This window comes from Prionailurus bengalensis, chromosome B2 (assembly GCF_016509475.1).
Source record: "Prionailurus bengalensis isolate Pbe53 chromosome B2, Fcat_Pben_1.1_paternal_pri, whole genome shotgun sequence".
Taxonomy (NCBI): Eukaryota; Metazoa; Chordata; class Mammalia; order Carnivora; family Felidae; genus Prionailurus; species Prionailurus bengalensis.
In genome coordinates this window covers 116,828,553-116,854,879 of record NC_057349.1, presented here as the reverse complement: position 1 = coordinate 116,854,879, position 26,327 = coordinate 116,828,553, and the positions used below count along the sequence as shown (strand labels likewise).

General features: G+C 37.5%; 1 protein-coding gene across 8 annotated transcripts in view; it reads right to left on the bottom strand.

Annotated features, from left to right (window-relative positions):
- LAMA2 (laminin subunit alpha 2) overlaps positions 1 to 26,327 on the bottom strand; it is a 634,006-nt gene that overhangs the window by 104,500 nt on the left and 503,179 nt on the right. For all 8 annotated transcript variants that reach the window (XM_043592301.1, XM_043592303.1, XM_043592302.1 and 5 more), the window contains 4 exons: positions 25,085 to 25,295; positions 17,930 to 18,046; positions 17,073 to 17,236; positions 15,634 to 15,772 (listed from right to left, as the gene is read on the bottom strand). In XM_043592301.1, coding sequence (XP_043448236.1) covers positions 15,634 to 15,772; positions 17,073 to 17,236; positions 17,930 to 18,046; positions 25,085 to 25,295 — 631 coding nt within the window. The remainder of the gene's footprint in view (positions 1 to 15,633; positions 15,773 to 17,072; positions 17,237 to 17,929; positions 18,047 to 25,084; positions 25,296 to 26,327) is intronic.

The window sequence follows — 26,327 nt, the reverse complement described above, 5'->3', positions numbered from 1 at the left end:
ACAAAAACAGACACATAGACCAATGGAATAGAATAGAAACCCCAGAACTAGACCCACAAATGTATGGCCAACTCATCTTTGACAAAGCAGGAAAGAACATCCAATGGAAAAAAGACAGCCTCTTTAACAAATGGTGCTGGGAGAACTGGACAGCAACATGCAGAAGGTTGAAACTAGACCACTTTCTCACACCATTCACAAAAATAAACTCAAAATGGATAAAGGACCTCAATGTGAGACAGGAAACCATCAAAACCCTAGAGGAGAAAGCAGGAAAAGACCTCTCTGACCTCAGCCGTAGCAATCTCTTACTCGACACATCCCCAAAGGCAAGGGAATTAAAAGCAAAAGTGAATTACTGGGACCTTATGAAGATAAAAAGCTTCTGCACAGCAAAGGAAACGACCAACAAAACTAAAAGGCAACCAACGGAATGGGAAAAGAGATTCGCAAATGACATACCGGACAAAGGGCTAGTATCCAAAATCTATAAAGAGCTCACCAAACTCCACACCCGAAAAACAAATAACCCAGTGAAGAAATGGCCTAAAACATGAATAGACACTTCTCTAAAGAAGACATCCGGATGGCCAACAGGCATATGAAAAGATGCTCAACGTCGCTCCTTATCAGAGAAATACAAATCAAAACCACACTCAGATATCACCTCACGCCAGTCAGAGTGGCCAAAATGAACAAATCAGGAGACTATAGATGCTGGCAAGGATGTGGAGAAACGGGAACCCTCTTGCACTGTTAGTGGGAATGCAAATTGGTGCAGCCACCCTGGAAAGCAGTGTGGAGGTTCCTCAGAAAATTAAAAATAGACCTACCCTATGACCCAGCAATAGCACTGCTAGGAATTTACCCAAGGGATACAGGAGTACTGATGCATAGGGGCACTTGTACCCCAATGTTTATAGCAGCACTCTCAACAATAGCCAAATTATGGAAAGAGCCTAAATGTCCATCAACTGATGAATGGATAAAGAAATTGTGGTTTATATACACAATGGAGTACTACATGGCAATGAGAAAGAACGAAATATGGCCCTTTGTAGCAATGTGGATGGAACTGGAGAGGGTGATGCTAAGTGAAATAAGCCATACAGAGAAAGACAGATACCATATGTTTTCACTCTTATGTGGATCCTGAGAAACTTAACAGAAACCCATGGTGGGGAGGGGAAGAAAAAAAAAAGAGGTTAGAGTGGGAGAGAGCCAAAGCATAAGAGACTCTTAAAAACTGAGAACAAACTGAGGGTTGATGGGGGGTGGGAGGTAGGGGAGGGTGGGTGATGGGTATTGAGGAGGGCACCTTTTGGAATGAGCACTGGGTGTTGTATGGAAACCAATGTGACAATAAATTTCATATATTGAAAAAAAAAGATAAATATAATTATCCATTAAGCTACAAAACAGTTATGTAAAATCACCCATTCCCAGAAAAGCTACTTGCATAGGAAAAGGTATAGACAGATAAACAACATTATAAAAGTTTTATATTTTCTCCCCCTTGCTTGTCTGTATTTTCTACTTTTCTATAACAGATATGAACTGCTTTTGTAATAATTAAAAATATCATAGACAATTTTAAAATAAGGAAATCACTATGTGCTGATTTTAAAAGTGTTTTAATATAACCTATATTCTAAAAAATACTACAGGATATTAAAACAAAATAGTAAATAAAAAGTGAGCATGAAAACCCAGAGAGATGGCCTCAATCAGAAATCTGTTGAAAGGCTGTAGATCCTGGCCTTGCACACTGCCCTGAAATGGGATGAGGGATTAGACGAATCTCTGTGGAAGACCGAAAGCAAGTGAGCATACACAGGAGACCTGGATGAAACAGGAATCCTCCACAGTGCACATTTAGAATTTGCGACCGTCAACTTTCAGCTTGATGAGAACACCAAGAAGGACAATCAAGAGAGGATTTAAAGCACATAGCTAAGTGAGAATAGGTTTTCACCAATTACAGCATGACGGCCACTGCTCCAAGCACCTATGGGTGGCACTAGCTTGCTGCAGTGAGGCAGGAACTGCACAAGCTGTTGAAGGCAGGATCAGCACAAACTACAGGGAATCTTGATTTTGAGTCAAGGCAATGGAGCAGTGTCTATGGGGTTGGAGAACATTCTCAGAGGGCATAAGATTTTTTTTCCAATTAATGTAAAGTCAAACCCAGCATGGTAATTTCACCTCTTGACTATTACACTTATATTTTGAAATCCTAAATAGTTCTGAGAGTACAGCTGCGTTGAATGAAATTAGTTCTCACCTATGTTGCATTTTACCATCACCCCAAAGTGTTGCTATGTTTCGGACTGATGACATAAACCCTTTGGTTTTTAGCATTCATACCCTGAATTTTTAAACATGTTTAATGCTAGATCATAAAATCACACTTTGCTTCTTTGTTTCCACTAGAGTTTTTTCACATTATTGACTCAAATGAACATATCACATACAGAGAAAATCACTACAATCAGGGTGGCTTAATGAACACTATTTTTACATAAAGATTCAAATTTTTCTAGGTGGCTTAGTCACTCACTGACTTTTTCATGTTTGCTATTGTGTGAATCACTTAGTTCTTAGATAAGTTGCTAAACTGCTGATGGAGGAAAAAGATGCTCACCAGTTTTATTGGCAGATTTAATTGTCATATCAATTATGGATTTATACCATGTTCTCATTAATATTACACTGCTATAAAATTTAAATTCCAATGATTATAGATATTAATAAGAAGTCAAAACTACTGTTTGACTTCTAAAGCAGTGGTTGACAGAATGAAATACAAGTTTTATGTGAGTTAAAATGTACAACTTGACTAACACCATATTTTATTGAGCCTTTTGAATGCAATGTGTACTCTGCTAATATTTGCATGGTCCTTTATGTAGGAAATAAAAACTCAAAAATGACCTTGCAAGTATTCTTTATGTATTTTGGTTCATCCAATTATACAAAGCAAATACTAAATAGGACAGACTGAAGAGAAGATATGACCATACTTCTAAACAAACACTCATTAGAAATGCCTTAATGTTTAATCATACTATTGCAAGATTCACAGTGTTTAACTTTATGGTTCATAGACCAATAGCAATGATGTCAAAAGAATCTTGCTATTATAAGGACTCAAAAACTAATAAATAAGAAGAAATTATTAGGAATATTAATATTAAAGGAAAGAATAATAATAGGAAAGAAAAGAAAACATAATAGAGGAAAAGAATAAACTAGGAAAAAGTTGAAAAGTATTATTTTTATTAGCAGGACAAATGAAAACATATAATTATTGCTGGTTTGAGGACTGGTTAGAATTCTGATTATGTCTGATTACCCTTTGTGATGTTTTTCATAATGCTATTTACACATTAAGTACATTAAATATATAGTTACAGTTTTTAAAAATTTGAAGTGAAAAATTTAAATGTGGACATGCTTAATACCACACACTTAATAAATAATTCATGAGCACCTCTTGTAAGTATTATAACTAGGCCAATGAAGAGTAAGAAATGATCTCACGCAGTTGGAGATCAAATATGAAATCAGTTAAAAAGATTTGGGCTCTAGGGACTATATTTACCATATGAGTCAAGTCAAGGGATGAATCAGAATAGACTACACAACGCACTTAATTTGAAAGCAGATCTTCTAATCCCCAAATTCTGTCTTGCTATCTACTTTCTCCAACGAAATTTAGAAATTCCAGTATACCACTAGAACCTAATTCTGACACATTAAAAAGAAAATCCCACATGACATCTACATTGAAACAGATATTCAGAAACTATCTCAAACTAAATAGGGAAAGAAAGTAATTTTATTTTTCCTTTCAAATTGCCTTCCTCTTCAACTTTCCTATGTCTTGTAGCAATATAACTATCTTGTCAACTGTGAAAATCTGAAGCACCCTGGCCATTCTAGATTTCTGGCATTAGTGTTTGGAGATGGGAGGGGGCTATCTACATTTAGCGATCAGCTCTTGTACATCAGGCATTGTCTATATGAAAATCATGGCACACTGTGTGAGAAAGAGTGAAATATTCAGGGGGTCCATCGTGGTGATCCATGTTTCTGTCCACTAGGGGTCTATTATCAGCTTACATTTTAATTCTGGGGATATCGTTTTCTGGAAAAAGTAGGAAGAAAACAAAACACCACAGTCACCAAACAGTGAAAGGGCATGCCCCCCCACCCCCCTCACTGTGCACAGCAGGGAGCAAGCAGAGAGACTCAGCATTTTCTAAAGCCCAGGGATCTTGGGGCTGTGCAGTCTGTATCTGACCCAAAGGTTTGCTCAAAGGGGCACTGAAACTGGCCACCTTACTGCTCACCACACCGTGTGCCCGGTGCATCTCACCCAGTGATACACCTTTTTCTGACTCATCCAACCACTCCGTGGATTAGTGGGGACCCTTGAACATACCTTTCCCATGAGGAAGTAAAATACAGGAAGAAAGCAAAAGATTCCTCTGGATTACCTAATTTAAAATCTGAATCTTGAGCAAAAAAACCACTGTTTTCAGGAAACAGTACCAAGAGACTAAATAAAATGGAGTAACTGTGCAGGGAAGATGGTAGGAATTAAGATGATATGAAGAAAAGGAGGTAAGAGAAAGTGTGTTACTTCAGCAGAGGAATCTTCACTTTAGCAGGGCCAATGTGCTTCCCTAACCACATCAGCAGGGGTCTTCAGATACTTCCTCCCCCTCAATCCACTGCAGTTACTGCACCCTCACCTTGCTCAGGAGGGTATAAGCCAGGTTGGGGGCCCACAGAATCTGAAGAAGGCCAGGCCTCAGAAACAACAGGTGAGGGTAAAGGAGGAGAATCAGTCATGAGAATAGGAATAGATAATTCCCTGCAAGTCCTTTTGCAGAGTGGAGTGCCCCTCACCCCTTCACGGTTGCGCAGAGCAAACAGCAACCAGACATCAAGTGCCCCCAGGGTTCCCCCACTGAAAACAATCCAAGAGGTCTTTTTTAATGTTTATGTAGTTTTTAGAGGGAGAGAGACAGAGTGCAAACAAGGGAGGGGCAGAGAGAGAGGAAGATACCGAATCTGAAGCAGGCTCCAGGCTCCAAGTTGTCAGCACAGAGCCCAAAGCGGGGCTCGAAACCACAACTGTGAGATTATGATCTGAGCCAAAGTCAGACACTTTACTGACTGAGCCACCTAGGCGCCCCTTTGTTTTTTTTAAAGGTTGTTTGTTTGTTTATTTTGAGAGATAGGGAGCTTGAGCAAGGGAGGGAGAGAGAGAGAGAGTGGGAGAGGATCCCAAGCAGGCTCTGCACTGACAGCAGGGTTCGATCCAGGAAACATGAGATTACCGGAGCCGAAATCAAGAGTCAGATACTTAACTGACTGAGCTAGCCAGGCGCCTGCCAATCTGAGGGGGTCTTTTAAGGAAATGCTTCTAATTAATCAAAGTTATGGTTATAGACAAAATATAAATGTTATTAGCAGGACGATATGGAAGTCAAAACGGTAGAAGTTAGAAGGAGGACAGGGAGAAACAGAACTAGAGAAAGGATGAGGGCACAAAGATCTGTATTTTACAGAGTGGGGGGTCCATCATTGATGGAACAAGAAATAAAGCTCTAAGTTTAAAAAGTTTAAGTTTAAAAAGAAAACACTAAAGGATCTAGACACAGTAAGGTACGCACATTGGGAGATATGTGGGAAGGAGATGTGATGTGATACAATCTAAGTGAACTTCAGGCCATTTATCACGGCAGTAAGTAAACAGATCATAACCTAAAGTGATAAGTCACCTGATAGCATGATCCTAATATTATCAAGAGATATTTAAGGAGAAGAAATTGTTGGAAGACTTAGCAATGATTGTACCTGGGGGTGTGAGTTTAAAGGTGAGAAAAGTTAGGTCAGGGGACTGTTGCTTGAAATTACCTGCTTCTCTTTTCAATTTAAAAGCAAATAAAATATGCATGCATCATGAATTTTAAAAGAAAGAAATTTAGGGCCTCTTATTGGTGTGAAGGATGGGGACGGCTGCTTCATTTCCAGGAGCCTTAAGAACCACTTTCCTTATATTTTTCAGGGCAGATATTCCTCAGAACTGATTTTCAATTTCCTCTTACTTTCATTTCAGTTAAAACACTTATAATTTAAGTATATTGATAAGAACAGAAATTAATATAGATACCTGTACTCTCATCAACCATATTTGACTACTATTAACTTTTTATTGTATTTGTCTAGATCTCTAAATATATATATATATTTGGATTTGGTTTGATAATATTTTAAGTTTTACATCTCTATTTATGATTGACCTATAGTTTTTCTTTCCTTATAAAAACTTTTAAAATATTTTTTATTTTGAGAGAGAGAGAGAGAGAGAGAGAGAGAAAGAAAGAATGAATGAGCAGATGAGGGGCAGAGATAAAGGGAGACACAGAATCCAAAGCAGGCTCCAGGCTCTGAGCTGTCAGCACAGATCTCGATACCGGGCCCCAAATCATGAACCACTAGATCATGACCTGAGCAAAAGTCAGATGCTTAACTGACTGAGCCATCCAGGTGCCCCTGGTTTTTCTTTTAATACTGTCTTGTACAATGTTCTGCCATCAAGACCATACCAGCCTCATAAAATAAGCCAGGGACTCTGTCATTGTTTTTTCTAGTCTTTAAAATGTTTTGGATATTGAGCCCTTGAAATTTTGGTAGACATTATCATTTTGTTATAGGTAGACTATTAATTACTGACTCAACTCATTTAATGACTAGATTTCTACTCAGGTTTACTATTTCTTTTTAGTAAATTTAGATTTATTGTCCACTTCATCAAACACTCAAATTTATTTGAATAATGTTGCTCATGTACTCAAGTACATCCATATTTATTAAATCTATACTATCTCTAGAGTCATTTCCCCATCTTCATTCCTAATCCTGTCTATAGGTGTCAGCTCTGCTTAATTATTCTTGTCTTGCCTGTTTACTGCAAGAATCAGCTTTCCATTTTGTCAATCCTAATATTTTTTCTAGGTAATTAATTTCTGCTTTTTTTTCCTTTATATATTATTTTAATTTCTTGAACAGAAACTTTAGATAATTCGTTTCAGTTCTTGTTTTTTCCTAATATCTGCATTTCAAACTTCACTTGCCACTTTAGTGACACTTTATTTGTACTTCACAAATTTTGATGTGTAGAGTTTTATTTCCATTTAGCTATTAAATATTTCATAGTTGTAATTTCAAACTCCATTTTTCTTTGACCCATGAATTACTTTGAAGTGTGATTTTTTTCTTTAAAACATTTTTGGGGAGCAATCTTTCTGCATAATTTCTTAATTTTATTGCACCATGATCACAGAATACAATCTAGGTGCTGCTGGCTCAGTAGGATTTGCTTGGGGTGCCTGGGTGGCTCAGTTGGTTAAGCATCCGACTTCGGCTCAGGTCATGATCTTGCGGTTCGTGAGTTAGAGCTCTGTGCGGACAGCTCGGAGCCTGGAGCCTGTTTCAGATTCTGTGTCTCCGTCTCTCTCTGCCCCTCCCCCACTCACCCTCTGTCTCTCTCTCTCCTTCAAAAATAAATAAACATTAAAAAATTAAAAAAAAAGGATTTGCTTATACTTGTTTTGTGATCTAGTTCATGGTCTTTTTTTTTTTAAGGTTCATGTATGCTTTATATAACGGGGCATATAGAATTAATTATCTAATTGATGTAGAGTTCTATAAGACCATTAAATCAAGCTTGTTTATTGTACTTTTCAAATCTCCTTCATCCTTACATCTCCTTGCTTGACCTATGAAGTTTTAAGAGAGAAATGGTAAAACTTCCCACTATTATTGTGGATATGTTGATTTCCTCATTCTGACTTTTGCCTTTATTCATTCTTACTCTTTGGGTTCAAAAATTTTTATTCTTCCTGCTAACTTGATTCTTTCATTATATTGAGAGGTTTTTCTTTATCTCTCATAACTTTTTTAAAATGTAAAGCCTATTTTGATTGTTTATTAATATTAGTACACCAGCTTTCTTATGATTAGAGTTACCCTGGTGTATATTTTTTGCACCCCTTCTTTTTCAGTCTTCTGTACCCTAAGAGTTAATGTTATTTTGTGTATGTCATATACAGATGGCTGTGTTTGTTAAACACTTTGAATCCAATATAATATTGTCATAAAACTAGTAATTTTAACCTATATTTATTATGAAGATAACTTGAAACTGAGACATTTAATGCTCATCAAAAATTCTATGTGCCCATTTTTCCTAGCCTCTCTTATAGTTCGATTGAGGCATGTGACTATTCCTGATCAATAGAGCAGATATCGTCCAGGCCAAGGGAGGGAAGAGTAGGCATGTCTCTTTTATCTCTCTCTTTCCCTGCCAGGACAACCTTGGAGGTTATGTAGTATGGTGTAGCTACAAGATGGAGTAGGGTGTTCTGAAACACATTGAGTATGATATGAGAAATCAATTTAGATTGTGATGTAAGCAACTGAATTTTCAGGGGTTATTTCTTGAGGTAGTTAGTAATAATTACCCTGGCCTATATGTATCTTGATTTAATTCTATCACATTTTATGCTTTATATTTACCATTTATTTTTGCTTGTTTTCTTTCTTTCTTTCTTTCTTTTTTTTTTGCCTTTTATAGAATTGATTGAAAATTTCGCTCTCCACATTTTTTTTCCTCTTCATTTATTTGGAAAGTATAGCTGTTTGTTATGGTTAAATTTATTTGTCAATTTGGCTAGGCTATGGTATCCAGTTTTTGGTCAGTCTACACCTTGCTGTGAAAGTCTCTCTTAGATGTAATTAACATTTAAATCACTAGACTTTGAGTAAGGCAGAATACTCTCTATAAAAGGTAGGTAAATCTCATCTAATCAGTTAATTGTCTTAAAAGAAAAGACTGGCATCCCTCAAAAATAAAGAATTCTGCCTCCAGACTATCTCTGGATTTGAGACTACATCAACTCTTCTCTGAGTCCCCATCTTACTGGCTTGTCTTGAAGAATTCAGACTTGACAGTCCCTCCCCTTAAGACAAATTTCAAATCTTTCTTTCTTTCTTTCTTTCTTTCTTTCTTTCTTTCTTTCTTTCTTTCTATCCATCCATCCATCCATCTGTCCATCCATCCATCCATCCATCCATCCAGCTATCTACATTCTACTGCTTCTGTTTCTCTGGAGAACTCTGATTACTACTACTATTTTTATTCTTCTATAATTATCCTCAATGTTTAATACATATACTTAAAAAATATTAAATCTAACCAATTTTTTACTGTCCTCCCCAAATTTTAAAGACTTTAAAAAACTTCTAACCCTGACCATCTGCCCCATTATCATGTTATTATTCTTATGTTTTCGTTATGCTTTTTAAAACAATTCCATACATTTAGTAATTATCATCATTATGATTTTCATAATGCTTAGATTGTGTACATTTACTTTTTCTGTTCACTTTTCTCTTTGATCGCCAATTTTCTTGATTTTATTAGCATTCCTTTTGAAGTGTGTTTTATAGCAGCTTGATGAAAGTCTATGATTGGTAAACCCTCAGTTTTTCTCTGAAGATGCCATTATGTTGTCCTCCCCTCTAAATGAGGTTTAGCAGGGTATAGGAATTTGAGTTGACTAGCATATTATATCAGCACCATGAGGATACTAGTCCTTTCTTTTTTGATTGCTATCGTGACTTCAATGGGATATATGCTAACTGACAAATCTTATTCCTTTGGAGATAATCTGCATTTGCTCTCTAGATTATTTTAAGATTTTGTTTTCTTTTTCTATTTGGTCTCTATAAGTTTAACATGGATCTTTCCATGTGTGGACTTATTTTATCATGATTATTTTCCTTAATTTGTGAACTCCTATCTTTCACCAATACTGGAGAATTTTCAGTATCTCTTGACCATTACTCCTCCTCATTCTCACTCTTTTCAACTTCTGGAACTCCTCACAGACTTACATTTTCACAATCTGCATTCTCTATCTCTTAAGTGCCTTTTATATTTTACCATGTTGGTCACATTCTGGGAAATGTTTTCAACTCTTTCAATTAATTCTCTTTTCATCTGCTACTAATATGTTGTTTGGTCCTCCCATTCAATTTTTAATTTTAATTACTATATTTTTCAGTTTTAGAAATTTTATCTGTCTCTTTTACAAATTTCTATAGTCTTTAGTTCCTCTTCCATCAATCTTTTCAATTCATTCTCCTAAAATTTTAATAATTTAAACGCTTTCATTTTATATTCACTTTTAGATTTTTTGATAATCTCAGGGTCGTGTTAAGGACTTTACCTACCTATCCTCACTCCTACTTGATTATTTATATTGTATCTAAAGACTAGTTTTCTGCATCTTCCTAGATGCTGTAGAGGTTTCAACAGCCAGGACTAGTACCCCCTCCATTAATGTCTCAGCTTGGAAAGTCTTGTACCATATGAATGGTATAAATTTGGACTTCAATCCATAGGCTTGTGATTTTAGCATCTTATGAGAGACATTTTTCACAATGAGGGCATGAAAAGAAACAAGGCTTCTCGGAATGTTCCTGAACTGGAAGGCATGAGTGTTCACTGATGAAGACAATTGTTCCAGAGTCTCATGTTTTTACGTACTTTCAGTCAGAGACTTCTCTTGTAGGTTCAAGGTGACGGCTGGGATGTCATCTCTCCCTGCCTGGTCTTTAAAATCCCAGCCCCTAGACATTAGGAACTATATTTATGTTCCAAATCCATTGAGCTACCAAGGTGCCAGCTCTAGAGTGTGCCATTCTTTTTTAACCTCTCTCTATATTTTTAGATTAAAAATTTTTTTTTATGTTGTATTTTTTATATTTGAGAGAGAGACAGAGAGAGAGTAGGGGAGGGGTAGAGAGACAGAGACAGAATCTGAAACAGACTCCAGTCTTCGAACTGTCAGCACAGGGCCCAACGTGGGGCTCGAACTCACGAACCATGAGATCATAACCTGAGCCAAAGTCAGATGCTTAACTGACTGAGCCACCCAGGTGCCCCTAGATTTCCTTTTGTTGCTTCTTTCTAAAGTGAAGTATGTATTAAATTTGGGGAGTTATAATTTATTTAGCATTTCTATGAATTTCTAACATCAGGATGGATCTGAATTAACTCAGGCTGCATGTTGTCAGAAATCTTTGGCTTTCCTTTCTAGTGTCCTTAATTTCTATCAGCGTTTTTCTCCCTACTGATCTGCCACATAAGAGAAAATTTACAAAAATTTCATTTATTCCTTAGACTCTTGACCCTAAAGCAAGAGAAAGCTCCTTTTGAGGTTTCTATGGGTATCTATTTTCCATGTTAAGGAACAAACACTGGAAAGTCACTTGCAACAGCAGTTTATCAGTTTATGTATTTATTAGAATCAAGGTTAAAACTTTAAACTTAATTAATTTTTAGGTATATTTCTTGCTATAAAATAGATGCATTTAATTAATTTTATTTATTTATTTTTGAGAGAGCGACAGAGACAGAGAAAGAGAGCTCACACATGCAAGAGTGAGGGAGAGGCAAAGGGAGAGAGAGAAATCCAAAAATACTCCCCACTATCAGTGCAGAGCCTGACACTGAGCTCAGTCTCACAAATAGTGGGATCATGACCTGAGCTGAGCTCAGGAGTCGATGCTGAACCGACTGAGCCACCCAGGCACTCCTAAAATATATATTAGACATTCCCCTCATCTCTGTAGTTTATCTAAAGCCTACATCTTGATTATACAGCACTGTTCTTTACTATTTCACTATCCTTGTCTCTGTGGGGGAAAAATTCATTACTTACAAACTGCTTTTATTTTCTTCTGTATTTTATACTATTTTTTTTCCAGAAATGCCTGGAAAAGACCATGCTAAATATTTTTAGAATTATGACTCCCTTGAATGATGTATAGTTTTAGCAAGAAACAGAACTTGAACTTGGAGAATAAAAAAACACACAGTATACTGGGGTTGAAGCCCAGTATAAATTCTTCTATTCCTAATGTTCATTCTAGTGAAGCTCAGACTGAATGCTGAGACTAATTGAGAAAGGGGATCCTGGGCTAGAGGGTATTAATAAATATTGTTGGTATGTGGGTATGAGAGAGACAGACACAGGCAGAGAGAAAGAGGAAGCTTCAGACAATGACTGCAGGGTGGACAAGAGGGGACTGAAGAGAGGAAGCTTTCTGTTGCCAGAGGAAATGAAAGAGTGATTCATTTTTTTAAATGCAAGATACCAATGGAAGGTGATGACTGCCTACACGGGAGTATATATGACACAGCACACTGCACTGACTTAGACCAAGGGAGTGAGACAGGAAAGGAAGGAAGATGACATTTCAGAATAGGTGAGACTGTACGATTATTGCTGTGTGATGATTCCTCATGATGTGTAAGAACCAGAGCTATGGAATTTATTCTACATTACCCTTCTTTTCAATTGTTTTTGTTGTTATTGGAATGCACCAGATTCAAATGCATAGCATCCACGACCTTTCCAGTGGAAAGGGCAGAGGGTCTCCTATTTCAGGGCCCCTGAAACCATGCCTGTTGCCTCTCTGGTGGTCATTCCAAGGATCCGGCATTCTGTGAAATCTATTTGTTCACCTACTTCTAAAACCTGATTTGGTTTATAACATAGGTTTTAAGTTCATCTATCATCTGGAAAGTTTTTTAAAAAAGTTTGATTCTCTGTTCTTTTAGCATCTGAGGACTTTTTATAGCACCAAAGCAATTAAGATTAAAACAAAATAATTGGATCATCATATTCTCTTTTCTGACCTATGACATATTTCCCTTCTTTCCTTGCACCCACCAATGAGAGGTACTACATGAAATGTTATCTTGGAGATTATGTGTAGGAAAACAAATGCTTTATAGTATTTTTCCCACCCAACACTAGCAGAAAAATCATACCTATTTTTTCATAATGTCTACTTTCCCCAAATACTTCATTTCAATATTTAAATAAATGATATATACAAGACAAGTAGCTGGTAATCATTGCTTAGGGATATTCCACTATCATCTTTAAATGTATACAAACTCCACCTGCTTATTATTTAGTTAAGTGATCAACATTCATATTTTCCTTCCAATGACAATGTGTGTATTTATAAATAGGTAGCTTTAAGTAGTTTTTAAAAAAGCGAAGTTACTTTAAAAATGCTGTCAGTTATGCTTTGTCGTTTTTTCTACCATTCATTTGTTTCTGTTCTTATGGCTTTTTTCTTCTCATATTATCTCACGTCCATCTCTTCACAGTCGTAATTGGTTGTTTTATTGCTTGTCTAACAGGCCATTTTTCTCCTCATATAAATTCCTGCTTTGTTTCTTTGTCCTTCCTTTCTGATTCATTGAGAACATTTTTCCTTCTTTTTAGACTCAAATGTGTAAAGGACTCTTCTGATTTGTTACTCTTGACTTCTTTCATACATAAATAACAAACAATCACACTCTTCTGTATGTATCTATAATCCAGCAATAATACCGACTCTTACATTTCTGTCATTCTAGTCCTATCTACGTAATTGTGCAATGTAATGATTGGCAAATATGTTTAATTTCTAGTAAAATACAACTATGTTATCATGACATTAAAATGAAAGCTTCATTTATTCTGTTCATGAATCAAACTTTCTGTTTAGTCCAATAAACTTTCTGGGACAAATCTGTCTTCTTTGAGTTTGCTAAGAACCATTTAATAAATTATTCTCTTTAGAATTTATTTATTTAAAAAATGTTTTAATGTTTATTTATTTTTGAGACAGACAGAGAGAGACAGACAGACAGACAGACAGACAGAACACAAGTGGGGAAGGGGCAGAGAGAGAGGGAGACACAGAATCCAAAGCAGGCTGCAGGCTCCGGGCTGTCAGCACAAAGCCCAATGTGCTTTTTGAACCCATGAACTGTGAGATCATGATCTGAGCTGAGGTTGGACGCTTAACCAACTTAGCCACCCAGGTGCCCCTAGCATTTATTTTGTACTTTTTTAGACATTTAATTATTTTTATGTGGGATATGGAAGGAGAGAAAGAATGATGATAACAAGAAGACATGTTGTAAAGCATTACAACTCATCCCAGCTCTGTGTTTGAGGCTGGCTAGATTATCACATATAAGCATCAGTATTGAGGAAAGTGAATATTTTGTGTCTGCATAAAAATGTCAGTCTTCTAGACATAAGGTGATAGTATTAAAATTGGGTGAAATAAAACAGCTCTTTAATAAAATAATAGTTAGAAGTTTATAAAGATGAAGTCATGACAATAGTGAGATTTTTATTGGTACAAATGAATGTAAATAGACTTGAAAGATATTAGTTAGAATGACATTCATTCATTCATTCCTGAGTGCCTACTATTTGCCAGGTACTGTGTTAGACGCTTAAAATGGTCCTGCGATAAAGCATAGGCCAAATGAAAATGGTGACCTTGGAAATTTGGGTCTTTAAAATAGAAGATTATGAGAAGATGGATAAATAGTTTAGATTAAAAAAAAAAACAGATTCATTTTGAAAGGATAACTAGCCATAGGGAAGTTTCTGCAATAGTTGTATCACAATTTTGAATAAGAAATACTCAGAACATATGGTATTAGAGCTTATTCCAGAGGAACAGAAACAGTAGCAATTGTTGATGGAATATGATGTTTTCACTACCATCACTAAATAAACATTCTAAGAGTGTAGTAAATGCATTTAATATCCCTGAGATCCTAGATACCTTTGTGCCCAATATTAAATCACAACAAATATTGATCTGTTTCTCTAACACTAAATATTTATGTGTATTTCATTCACAGTCAAATGTCCAATCAAGCTTTTTTTTTCCTCAAAATTTTGATGTGAAGACCAAAGGGATTCAGAACATTCAATTCAGAACATTTTAACTCACCATGTGCTTCCTATGAAGTGTTTTCTAACCTTCAATAACCTACAATAATATTATGAAGGTGTATCACATAACTTATTTAAAAAATGTTGATGTATAAAGAATGAAGATTTGTCAGGATTGAAAATACACAAGATAACGTGCTATAATTGGAACCCCCAAATTCTGAAATATTAATTCCAAATTTATTTTGAACAATGACAGCAGTCAAAGGTTGCTTTGAAAGCAAAGGTTTCCATTGTGCTAAAAACAGTATAAGGAATTTAGAAGCATATGATCTCATGTGTTTTGCAAAATGGACACTTTATAGTCAAACTTCACATATACCAAATTTGTGGGTAGCCATAAGCAGTGGTGTTAATTTTCTGGGCACTTTCTTACTGATGATATTTGGAATAATAGTGACACATTTCCCTGTCCAGAGTCTTATGTTTGACTGTTTTTCTTCTGTGAGTTGGTGGCACAAAGCCGCTTGGCATCTGCAATAATTTCAAGGCCCTTATCAGTAGTGGGAAGTAGTGAGAGACTGAGAAAAGAATTCTGTTATGATTACAGCACACTGGATGTTTATTTTGGATATGGTTTAAAAGGAGCCTTTGAAAATAATTCAAAATAAATATTCTAACTTACTAGGATTTTCCAGAGCTCATTTCAATTTGAGAAATTTAGTCTAGGTACTTACTCAAACAGATTGACCCACATTCTTAGTACGAAGCACTATTTGGTTCTTACCAGTTTTGTAGCTTCATGTGCAAGATCTTTGGCTTCTTGGGCAATTTTCTCAGCTTCATCAATAGAGTCCTTAATATTGCTGTAAGCATTGAAGGCTGCAGTGGCATTGAAGGAGATGTTTTTAGCTTCGTCAAGGATTCTGTTGGGATTACCCCCAGAAAAGAACATCAGAGCAGTTGGTACCCAAATGAAGACCATTCTACTTATAACAAATATGGCTTAAATGATCCCAGCCAGGACAATTATATTTCCAAGTCATCATGAAATATCTGCTTATTGCATTATATTGTAGTTGTCAATTTAAATTCATATTCCTAAATAATTCAGCTATGAAATACTACCAACATGTTTTTTAATACCCACTCAAACATTTCTGCAACCTCATGCACCTTGCAAACTGTGAGCAGTGAGATGATCCTTAACATCATTTGTAAGGCACGCTATACGTTTCAGAGCGCTTGTACCATATTACTGGAATGAATTTCACAAAATCTCTTTAGGATAGGTGTACTTCCCAGATGGATATAAATGAAGGTTAGATAGCTTGTGTCAGGTTACATGACCGACACATCACTAATTAAAAACTTGGAGCTTGCATCTGTGGACCTCTAACTTACTGCTCCATTCACTACCCTCCATGCAAAATTGGTAATAGTTTACTGTAAAATGAATTGAGTGTGAATTGTGTCCAGGGTCTTCAAACATGGATATTTTCCTTTGTGTCATACATATTAAGTATTGGAATAGAACCTTACACATGTTATATATTAAATAACAGATTTATTCGAGAAAATTCTTCTTGGGGGTTATAGGACCTATATTTATATTATGATGACTCCAAAATTGTAGGGGAACATACCACTTACACATAGAAGGCTATTTATAGGTCAAACACACCTTGTCACTTGCCCCTCCCTCCTCTGACCCAAATAAGAGTCCTAGCCTATTACACAAGGGAACTATGTAGTGTCTCCCTGGAGTTTGAAACAGAAAAAAAAAAAAAAGATTTAAAGACTATGTATGGGGCCACATTTTCAAAAGCCAGTCTTTTAACAATAGTTTTGATTTAATTAAAAATATAAAACTAGAATTTGAAATGGAATGTGTATTTACATATTATTATTTAAAATGCTAATAAGGCAACCACTGTGCTCTCTAATAAAGAATAAAAAATATTTTTTTCTTAGCATAGCCTAGGGCTATGTTCACTCCCTACCAAGCCATATTTGAATCCACTTTTAACTCAGACTTTTGAAGCTGCTTCAGTGGAACTTTGCCCAGACCCTCCTAATTAGGCTTTTCCACAGAAAGACCGAGTAGCTCGTATGCTCATAATTAGAGAAATCAAGATTTCAAAGAGATTCTCTACCATTTCTGCGAGTCACAACTTTTGGACAAGCGTCAAGATACAAAGGCATTTGCGACAACAAATGACATACCCATCAAGGACAGCAGATGAGTCATTCAACTGAGCTGCATGGCTCTCAGCCTGGGACACCTTCTCAGCAAGGTTTCTGTCCTGTATTTCCTGGGAGAGGTCATCTATTTTATCTTTCAGCTCCTCAGACATGGGTGGCAACTTAGTTTGAATATCTTCAACATACTGATGTGTAGAGAAAAGAGGGCATTTTAAGTATGTGACTACAAGCCTCCAATCGGTTACTAATTTCTCTAGGAGATACAATTCCACACACTTACTTTTTAAAAAGAAATTTCAATTTTACTAACACAGCCAAAAGAGAGGACAGAATAAAAGCTGTTATTTAATGAGAGGGATTAGGAAATATATGAAGCCAATTTACACCAAGAAGAACCTAACTATATTTTTCTAAGAAAATGCTACTTTGTAGGTATAAATGCATAAGTGGTCGTCATTAGGATCTTTTAGATCATCTGTGTTTCTATTCCCATATACCACAGTGTCTACTGCATTAGGATATTAAAAGTCTGCTAATAGTTTACATTTCTCTTTCAACTAACATTATATAAATATTGAAGCAGATCTGAAGGGCTATCCTAGGAATAAGAAATACCCTTCATCACTGTGGAAAAAAATACAGGTTTGCGTGAGTGTTTATGAGTACCCTCTCATGTCTGTTGGGAGAACAGTGTGAAGCTTTAACTGTTGCCAAGAGCTAGGCACAAGCATAATGGAATAGTCCAAAAACAATTTGATACCCACAAGAAAAAAAATTAGGATTTGCTTATGTTACTGAGATTTTTTGATTGTGTCCTATTTATGAAAGCCTGTATCATTATTATTTTCTTTTCCCTTTGGGTTTTATCAAGTACTCACATCTATGACGGAGTTGATTTCATCTGCAAGACGGTTGGCTTCACTGAGTATGTCATTGCCGTCTTTTAAAGTGTTCTCAGTTTGTTGTTTGCCATTTTCGATAGCTTCCTTCTTTTTCTGTAGCACAGTAGGAACAAAACATCAAAATGCCCTTCGGAGGAAACCCTATCCGACCCTGTATTCTTTCTTGACTTCCTCGAGCTGCCTGAACGTAGGCTTTGTGAACAAGGCACGTCGTGTTGACAATGAGAACAGATGGGAATGCTACAAACTACCTGGCCAGTCCTTTGAGAGTTATTTTATTTAAATCCCTATATAAGTACTTTCTTCCTCTCAGTGTGACAAAGTCACCCAAGAGAAGAAAAGTTATGTGATGTTAGCTGAGGAATTAAAGACTACATTTTAAAATTTTTGATTATTTTTTATTTTAGAGGGAGAGAAAGAGAGAGAGAGAGAGAGAGCATGAGTGGGGGAGGGGGCAGAGACAGAGAAAGAGAGAGAGAATCTTTTTTTTTTTTTTTTTCAACGTTTATTTATTTTTGGGACAGAGAGAGACAGAGCATGAACGGGGGAGGGGCAGAGAGAGAGGGAGACACAGAATCGGAAACAGGCTCCAGGCTCTGAGCCATCAGCCCAGAGCCCGACGCGGGGCTCGAACTCACGGACCGCGAGATCGTGACCTGGCTGAAGTCGGACGCTTAACCGACTGCGCCACCCAGGCGCCCCAAGAGAGAGAGAATCTTAAGCAGGCTTCATGCTGAGCATGGATCCTACCCCACAACCCTCGGATCCTGACCTGTGCCAAAACCAAGAGATGGACAGTCAACCAACTGAGTTACTCAGGTGCCCCTAAAAACTATTAACTTGTTTTTAATAGTTATTTAAAAATTTTTTTTCAATGTTTATTTATTTTTTGAGAGAGAGACAGAATGTGAGCAGGGGAGGGGCAGAGAGAGAGAGGGAGACACAGAATCTGAAGCAGGCTCCAGGCTCCAAGCTGTCAGCACAGAGCCTGATGTGGGGCTCAAACTCACAAGCTGTGAGATCATGACCCAAGCCGAAGTCAGACACTTAATTGACTGAGCCACCCAGGCACCTCAATGTTTATTTTTAAGAGAGAGACAGAGAGACAGAGACAGAGTATGAGTGGGGGAGGGTCAGAGAGAGACACACACACAGAATCTGAAGCAGGCTCCATGCTCTGAGCTGTCAGCACAGAGCCCCATGTGGGGCTCGAGCTCAGAACCGTGAGATCATGACCTGAGCCAAAGTCAGGGGCTTAACCGAATGAGCCACCCAGGCGCCGTCCCTAGAAACTATTTTTAAAGCAAGATCAATACCCATTTTAAACTTGTGTAAGTGCAAGTGCTGAATATGTATTACTGAACATGTGGTAGTACCCTGAATTACATTGGAACTAGACGTTACATTCCAGAATGCAGGGCCAAAGGAGTATTCTGTGAGCATAGACATAAGCAGATTTATTCTATGGGAGTTCTGTAAAAATTGGAAGAAGTGAGATTTTTAAGGGGACTTAAGGAAAGTGCTTTTCAAAAAAAGAGAAATGAACACATGGAAGAATAAACTTAATGGGCTGTTCCATGAAAAGAGAACAAGCTCTCATTTTTCCTTGATACTGATAGCTTGTCTTAAAACTACATGAAACTGATTCCTAGCCTAGAAGGATAAAATTGATGACAGAGACCTATTGTTATTTTTCTATTTGGAGCAAACATTTGTGTATATGTTTTTCTTTATACATCTCACTCATTCTCCCAAACACTTGTGCATTGAACTGCATCAATTTTAAACCTCTGCCATTTATGTTGTTATATAGATAATAATGCTAGTTTTATATTCATTTATGTCTCAATATGTGCCAGGTAGTTTATAGGATTTTCTCAGTAAATTCTACACTAACTCTACAGGTCCTGTGTTTATCACCTTTTAAAAGAATAGGAACTTGAACAAGTGATTTACTCAAGGTCACCCTACCTGTGCAGTTAAGGTTTGAACCTGGTCTACCTGATGAAGAAGCCTAGGTCTTGAGCTATGAAAGGACTGTCACTCCTATTATAGAAATCATTTGCCTTATTTGCACTGGGACAGCACTGATTTCATACCTTTCTCCCCCCTTCTCTTCACCAACCACGTAAGTCCACTGCCAGTCCCTATGTCTTGTTCCAATTCTCTGCTGCTGTAGTTCCCTCCGTGATGTGCTCTCGCTCAGTTCTTTGCCTTGTTTCCTCCCCCACGCTGTTTCTGGTCACTTCTCTGATCACCTATCTAAAACAGCCGCCATCTTCATCCCAATTATTATCTATATACCACAGCAATTACAAACCAGATTCAGGGAATAGCCTGCCTGGGTCGGGATCCTAGCTCTGCCCACTCACAAGCTATGAAAAACAGGGGCGAGTGATTTATGTAGCCCCAGATAAAAGGTTTAGTCCCTTGCTTCTCAAAATGTGGGCCATTAACCAGCAGCATCAGCATCACCTGGAAAGGTATTAGAAATAGATGATCTCATCGCCTTTTCAAGAACTACCAACTCAGAAACTGTACTTTAACAAGAACTCCAGGTGATCTACATAGTAAAATTTGAGAGGAACTGACTTACAACACTGCCTGGCACACAGCAGACACAATGTAATCGTTAACTATTATAATTACTTCATTTTGGTCCTCCTCTTAGCACTCATTTGTCTGAATTATATTCTACAGGGTGGCCACAAACCATAGAATCATAGATAATGGTATTTTTTGTATAGATTGAACCATCTTGATTGCCCCTCCTGAGAGTTGCGAAAAGCACTGTTACTTAGTGCAAATCGGTGATGGAGTAGTAGAAATGAACAGCCTGTTGAACTACGTACAACTGAGGAAGCACAACATATTGACTACAGGTGCGATATCGCCGAACATATCACTTATTATGTATACTAGTCCATGCTCCAGACTTTGTGTCTATATTACATACTTGTTTATTGGCTTAGGGATTATCTCCCTTGCTATAATATAAATTCCATAAAAACAGTCTATATGTATCAAAGTTGATTGCATCTCTACTTTTAACTTCTAATTAGATCTTAATTCATTCCAGAGCTCTGTAAATTTAAAACCTTTTTGGGTGAGGTGGAAGGCTTAAGAGCCTGCAAAAGCTACCGTCCTCTCTGTCTAGCAACTAACTACTTTCTTTGCAATCCTTCCTTTTGCAGTTTCCTAATGGTCGATTTAGGGACAGACTGTTCAATACATGTTCCCTCGCGTAACTGAATTGCTCACATTCTTGATGTGACCCAGGCACACGGTCCTCTCCGCCTTCTCTCCATCGCTGCAAGTGCCCTCTGATCCCGTGCTCCAGAAATTTGCATTCAGAGCCCCTCTGATCTAACTCCAAATGCCGTTTCCAGAGCTATCTTCTACTACACACTTCTGTAGCTCGGCAGTGAGCTTCACTGTTCTGACATTTCCTAACACCACCGTGCACTTCCAGAGCTCTGTGTTGGGGCTCATGTGACCCCATCATTTCTCTCAGTCTCAGCTAGGATGCCATCATTTTTTGTGCGTGTGAGTCTTTTGCTGATATTCCTAGCCTATATTAATCTCAGAATTATATACTGTGAAGCTGCCTGAATGTTAAGTTCTACGAGGCCAGGAATCATTCCTATTCAGTCTCGAACACCTCTGTTACCAACAGCACCTTGCTGAGGTAGGTGCCTGACAGGCATTGTAGATCACCACTGCCTATTTTCCAAGCCTTATACTACATGATTTCCTAATACCAAATGAACTCTCCAGTTTATATGAACCACTCACAAATTTCCCCAAATGTAACTTTAATCCATGACTCCAATGTTACATTGGCTTCTGATAGTTTCCAGGATAACCCCCAAATTCCTTAACTTGATCATAATGTACTTGGTCTTTTATTACTCAAGTTCTGGACCTCGTCTGTCTTCTCTGGCTTTCCATCCCCTGTTTGTCCCCGTGAAGTCGTCGTTCTAATCCTATCAAAGAGCTGAATTTTCTCCCAAATGTTTTATATTTTCTTTTTCCTCTCCATGTCTTTGTTTGTGGTTTTCCCTATTTCTGGAATATTCTTCCTTTTCTGCTTCGACTCACTTGTGCTTATCATGCAGGACTCAGCACACATATCATGTCCTCTATGAAGTCCTCCTTAACCCAGGGGGTGATTTAGATGCCCTCTCTTTGTTTAGTTTCATGATGTTACTGCAGTGCATGAAGTGACTTACTTGTGTGTACTTCCCACTAAACACAAGTCACCTGAAATCATCAGAGATGGTGTTTTATTCTTTACTTCAATGGTTCTCAAACCTAAGGCTACATCTGAATCACTGGAGGCATTTTTAAAACACAGGTGGCTGGGTGCCACTCCCAGTTTCTGAGTTGACAGATTTGGGGCAGACCTCAAGAATTTGTATTTTTAACAAGTTTCTAGTTGATACTGATGTTGCTGTTCCAAGGATCACACCATAAGGACCAGTGTTTGATCTAATCAACATTTGTTTGGCACATTTCTTGAAATTAGTAGGGGCTTAGTAAGTGTTTTTAACAAATAATACATGCTTATCTCCTTAAAGTAAACAAATAACATTGAGTTGTGTTTTAATTATAGCACCTTCTTTGTGAGCACAGGCACAATTTGTCTATTTAAAACACAGCTCATGGGGCACCTGGGTGGCTCAGTCGGTTAAGCCTCCGACTTGGCTCAGGTCATGATCTCATGGTTCGTGAGTTTGAGCCCCGCATCAAGGCTCTGTGTTGACAGCTCGGAGTCTGGAGCCTGCTTCAGATTCTGTGTCTCCCTTTCTCTCTCTGCTCCTCCCCTGCTCACACTCTGTCTCTCTCTCTCAAAAATAAATAAGCATTAAAAAAAAAATAAAATAAAACACAGCTCGTTATTCAATTGAACGGATACAATGTGTCAGTTGTTCTCAAACCAGTATACACATGAGAATAATCTGGGGAGAGTTTTAAAATATGAACCCCAAGCCAAGTCCAGACTAACCAACTCAGACTCTGGGTAGGAGCTCAGGGACCCCGTCTTTTAACAAACTGTTCAGTTGATTCTCAGTCAGTTGGTGTAGCAGGAAGCTTGGTAATTAACCTAATGAGCCCTGGCAATCTTAAGTAAGCTGTGCCTTACTCATGTTAATTTCATCAGTTTATCTATTTACTCCAGTAAGTTTTTAACAAGCCTTTAGTTAAGCATGACACATAAAATGAAAATACAAAAAGGACCACTTAGAATCGCAATACTGACTACATAAGCTCCAGGCATCTCCAGGGGTGCCCAAGAATGATGGCTCCTGGTTTTAAACATCACTAAAAGGAAGGAGTAGCTGAAAGGACCATTTACTGCACCACTATAACTCTTCTTGAAATACTTCCCAAATGCTTATTATGCTTTCCACACAGGTAATTTTAATTTCTTAAACTGTTGCCATAAAATGGAGAGGTGCACCTCCGGGTAAGTTACACCACTGGTGTGTCCCTGAGCAGGATGAATCATGTCAGCACTGGGGATAGGACGATAGCCTGACATCCTGCTTCACAAGATGGCACTTTTTCTTTAATATTTCCAGCATGTCAGTAGACTCCAAATTGGTTAAGATTAGATACCTCAGTTAGGAAAAAAAGTGAGCCTTCTCCATCTTCCATCAACATGACAAGGGTGAATCCCAGAAAGAAAAAAAAAACCTTCAAAAAATTAATTCATCCTCTTACTTCTTACTCTAAAGGAAAATGGAAAGAAATGAGATGGAAAAAAAAAATCCAGATTTGTTTTATTCAACTGCCATCCCACAAACATTTTTGAAAGCATCATATATGCCAGAGAGTGTTCAGTTATAATGAAGGTGAGATTATACACTAGAAGAGAAAGAGATCTGCCGCTGTTTTCAGATCTGTTGGGGTCAAATACTTTGAAAACAGCAAAGGAAGTTTTGTTTCTGGGGAGAAATTGTTGTTTAAATACCTAATACAGTTTGCACCATCATACGTGCTGAATTTACTGCTGGGAAAAGTGATCAAGTTGTCATGGTAAATATTAAGAAAGAGAAAGAAGGAACAGAAGGGAGGAAGGAAGGAAGAAAAAGGAAGGCATTGAGCGATGGAGGGAGGAAGAAAAGGAAAAATCTATTTTGGTTCTAGCCTCATAACCTCTCTAAAAAAGGCAGAAGGTGCCCATCATTTCTTGAGGAGAGAATTATCTCTTGTCGGTGAGGGAAAAGAGGGAAAAATATAACTCAGACGTGATATGTTCATGTTAGTCCCTGTTAAAATATCATTTGCATGTAACACATTGCAAAGGAAAAGGGAACCAAAATCTTTCCCAAGCACTGGACTCTCAGTGTGCCCAGATTCCATTAGGAAGTAAGTTGGCACTTTTGTGACCCTCGGTAGTTAGATGTCTAAACAATGGTTTGTGGATTAGATTGCATGGGTTACAAAACCATATGAGATTGGTACTCGAAGATACCTTGGATGCAATCACATAAAATGCACTTACTGTGTAGTTTGAAGACTGAGGCTTAGAGACTTTAACTGACTTGTCCAAGGCATATTTCTAGTTAGTGACACAGTCATCATTAAGATCAAGGTCCCCTGACTCCCAGGAAAGAGTTCCTTCCACTGTATCACACTGTCCTTAAAATCTTCAATACTTTGTTATCTAATTTTATTTGAGTCTATGGCAATGGTCCTTGATTTTTTTTTTTTTTTTTTTTTTTTTTAATATAGGATCATTTCTGGTGTGCCTGGGTGGCTCAGTCAGTTAAGTGTCTGACTTTGGCTCAGGTCATCATCTCATGGTTCCTGAGTTCGAGTCCCATGTTGGGGTCTGTGCTGACAGCTCAGAGCCTGGAGTCTGCTTCAGATTCTGTTTCCCTCTCTGTCCCTCCCCTGCTCACCTTTGCTCTTGTGTGTGTGCACGCTCTCTCTCTCTCTCTCAAAAATATAGTCATTAATTTTTTTAAAAGGATTATTTCCTGATCTGCTTCTTAGAAGTCTCCTTTCAGAGTTGTTCTTGATTTCTGTAAATGTGCATCAACTTGACTTTTCCAGCTATGTTCAATCCCCGCCCCATCCAACCCAGCCCTATAGATTCAAATGAGAATCCCTAAGACTCACCTCCAAAGCAGTCATGTTTTTCTGATTTGCTGCAGATAAGCGATTAGCCTCTCTGATTTTATCGGTGGCTTCTCTCAACAGGTCCCAAGCAGCATCCACTTTATCTTTGTTGTCTGCCAGTATCGCCCGGATATCCTTCTCTGCTTTTTCCGTCTTCTCTCGGGACTCTCCAAAGAACTTCTTCACCTTCTTCAGAAGGCCTTCTGCAGCCCTGCAGTCACCCCCGCCCAGTAACAGACAATAAGCCCTTGTCACTGCCTCGTGGTTTATTGGTATTAAATAGCAATGCTAGTATTAAATCAATGGAAAATAAGACGATATTTAAAGCAGACTGACTGTGTACTAAATCAAGATGAAAATGGGTACCTGAAAAGTGGCAAGGCCATTTGTAATTAATATGAAAGCACACAACATACACGCATTTAAAATGTGTTAGTAATATAGCATTTTCAACTGGAAAGAGTCTCATGTTATTTTCATAATCTGACTGATGAAGTAAGTTTTATGGTTTGCTTCACATACAAAAAAAAAAAGTCTCCTGATTCACCATAGTGGTACATTTTCTCTGTTACTTTGGATATAAGGTATGAACATTGATATGTTTGGTTAAAAACTGTTAGCAGAACTGTGTTATTGACATGCTAATATGGCATCATGATGTTGACCTATGTTTCTTTTTCTTTCAACTGAGTGATCTGGGAGTTTCCTGAATTTAACTTAATGGTTTTCCTAAAGTGATAATATTGCCCTTATGAAAGGCAAACTACTTGGAAAACAGTAGTTCTCAAACTAACAGCCATTATAATCTCCTGGAGTGCCTGTCAAAACTGATTGCTGGCCCCCATCCCCAGATCTCTGGATTCAGTAGGTCTGCAGTGGGGTTTAATACTTTGTATGTCTAACAAGTTCTCAGGTGTTGCTGATATTGTTGGCTTAGTATATATTACTTAAATATTAATAACACCATCACTTTGAAGTTAGCAGACTATAAATGTAACAATGATTTTTTTTTCTTGAGTGTGTGGTCACAGAGTTCATTTGCATTAGTAAAATCACTATTGCTATTTCCAACCTCAAATTTTCAGCCCTTATTTCAAGGTATTAGGCATTTATTATTTGACGACCCTTCTATTCAGCATTTCCTAAAATGATAAAATGTATAGAATGGGCTGCTAAATTCATAATTACAAAGATATTTTTATTAACACACGCAAAAAAAAAACCCCTTTGATGGTTTAGAAAT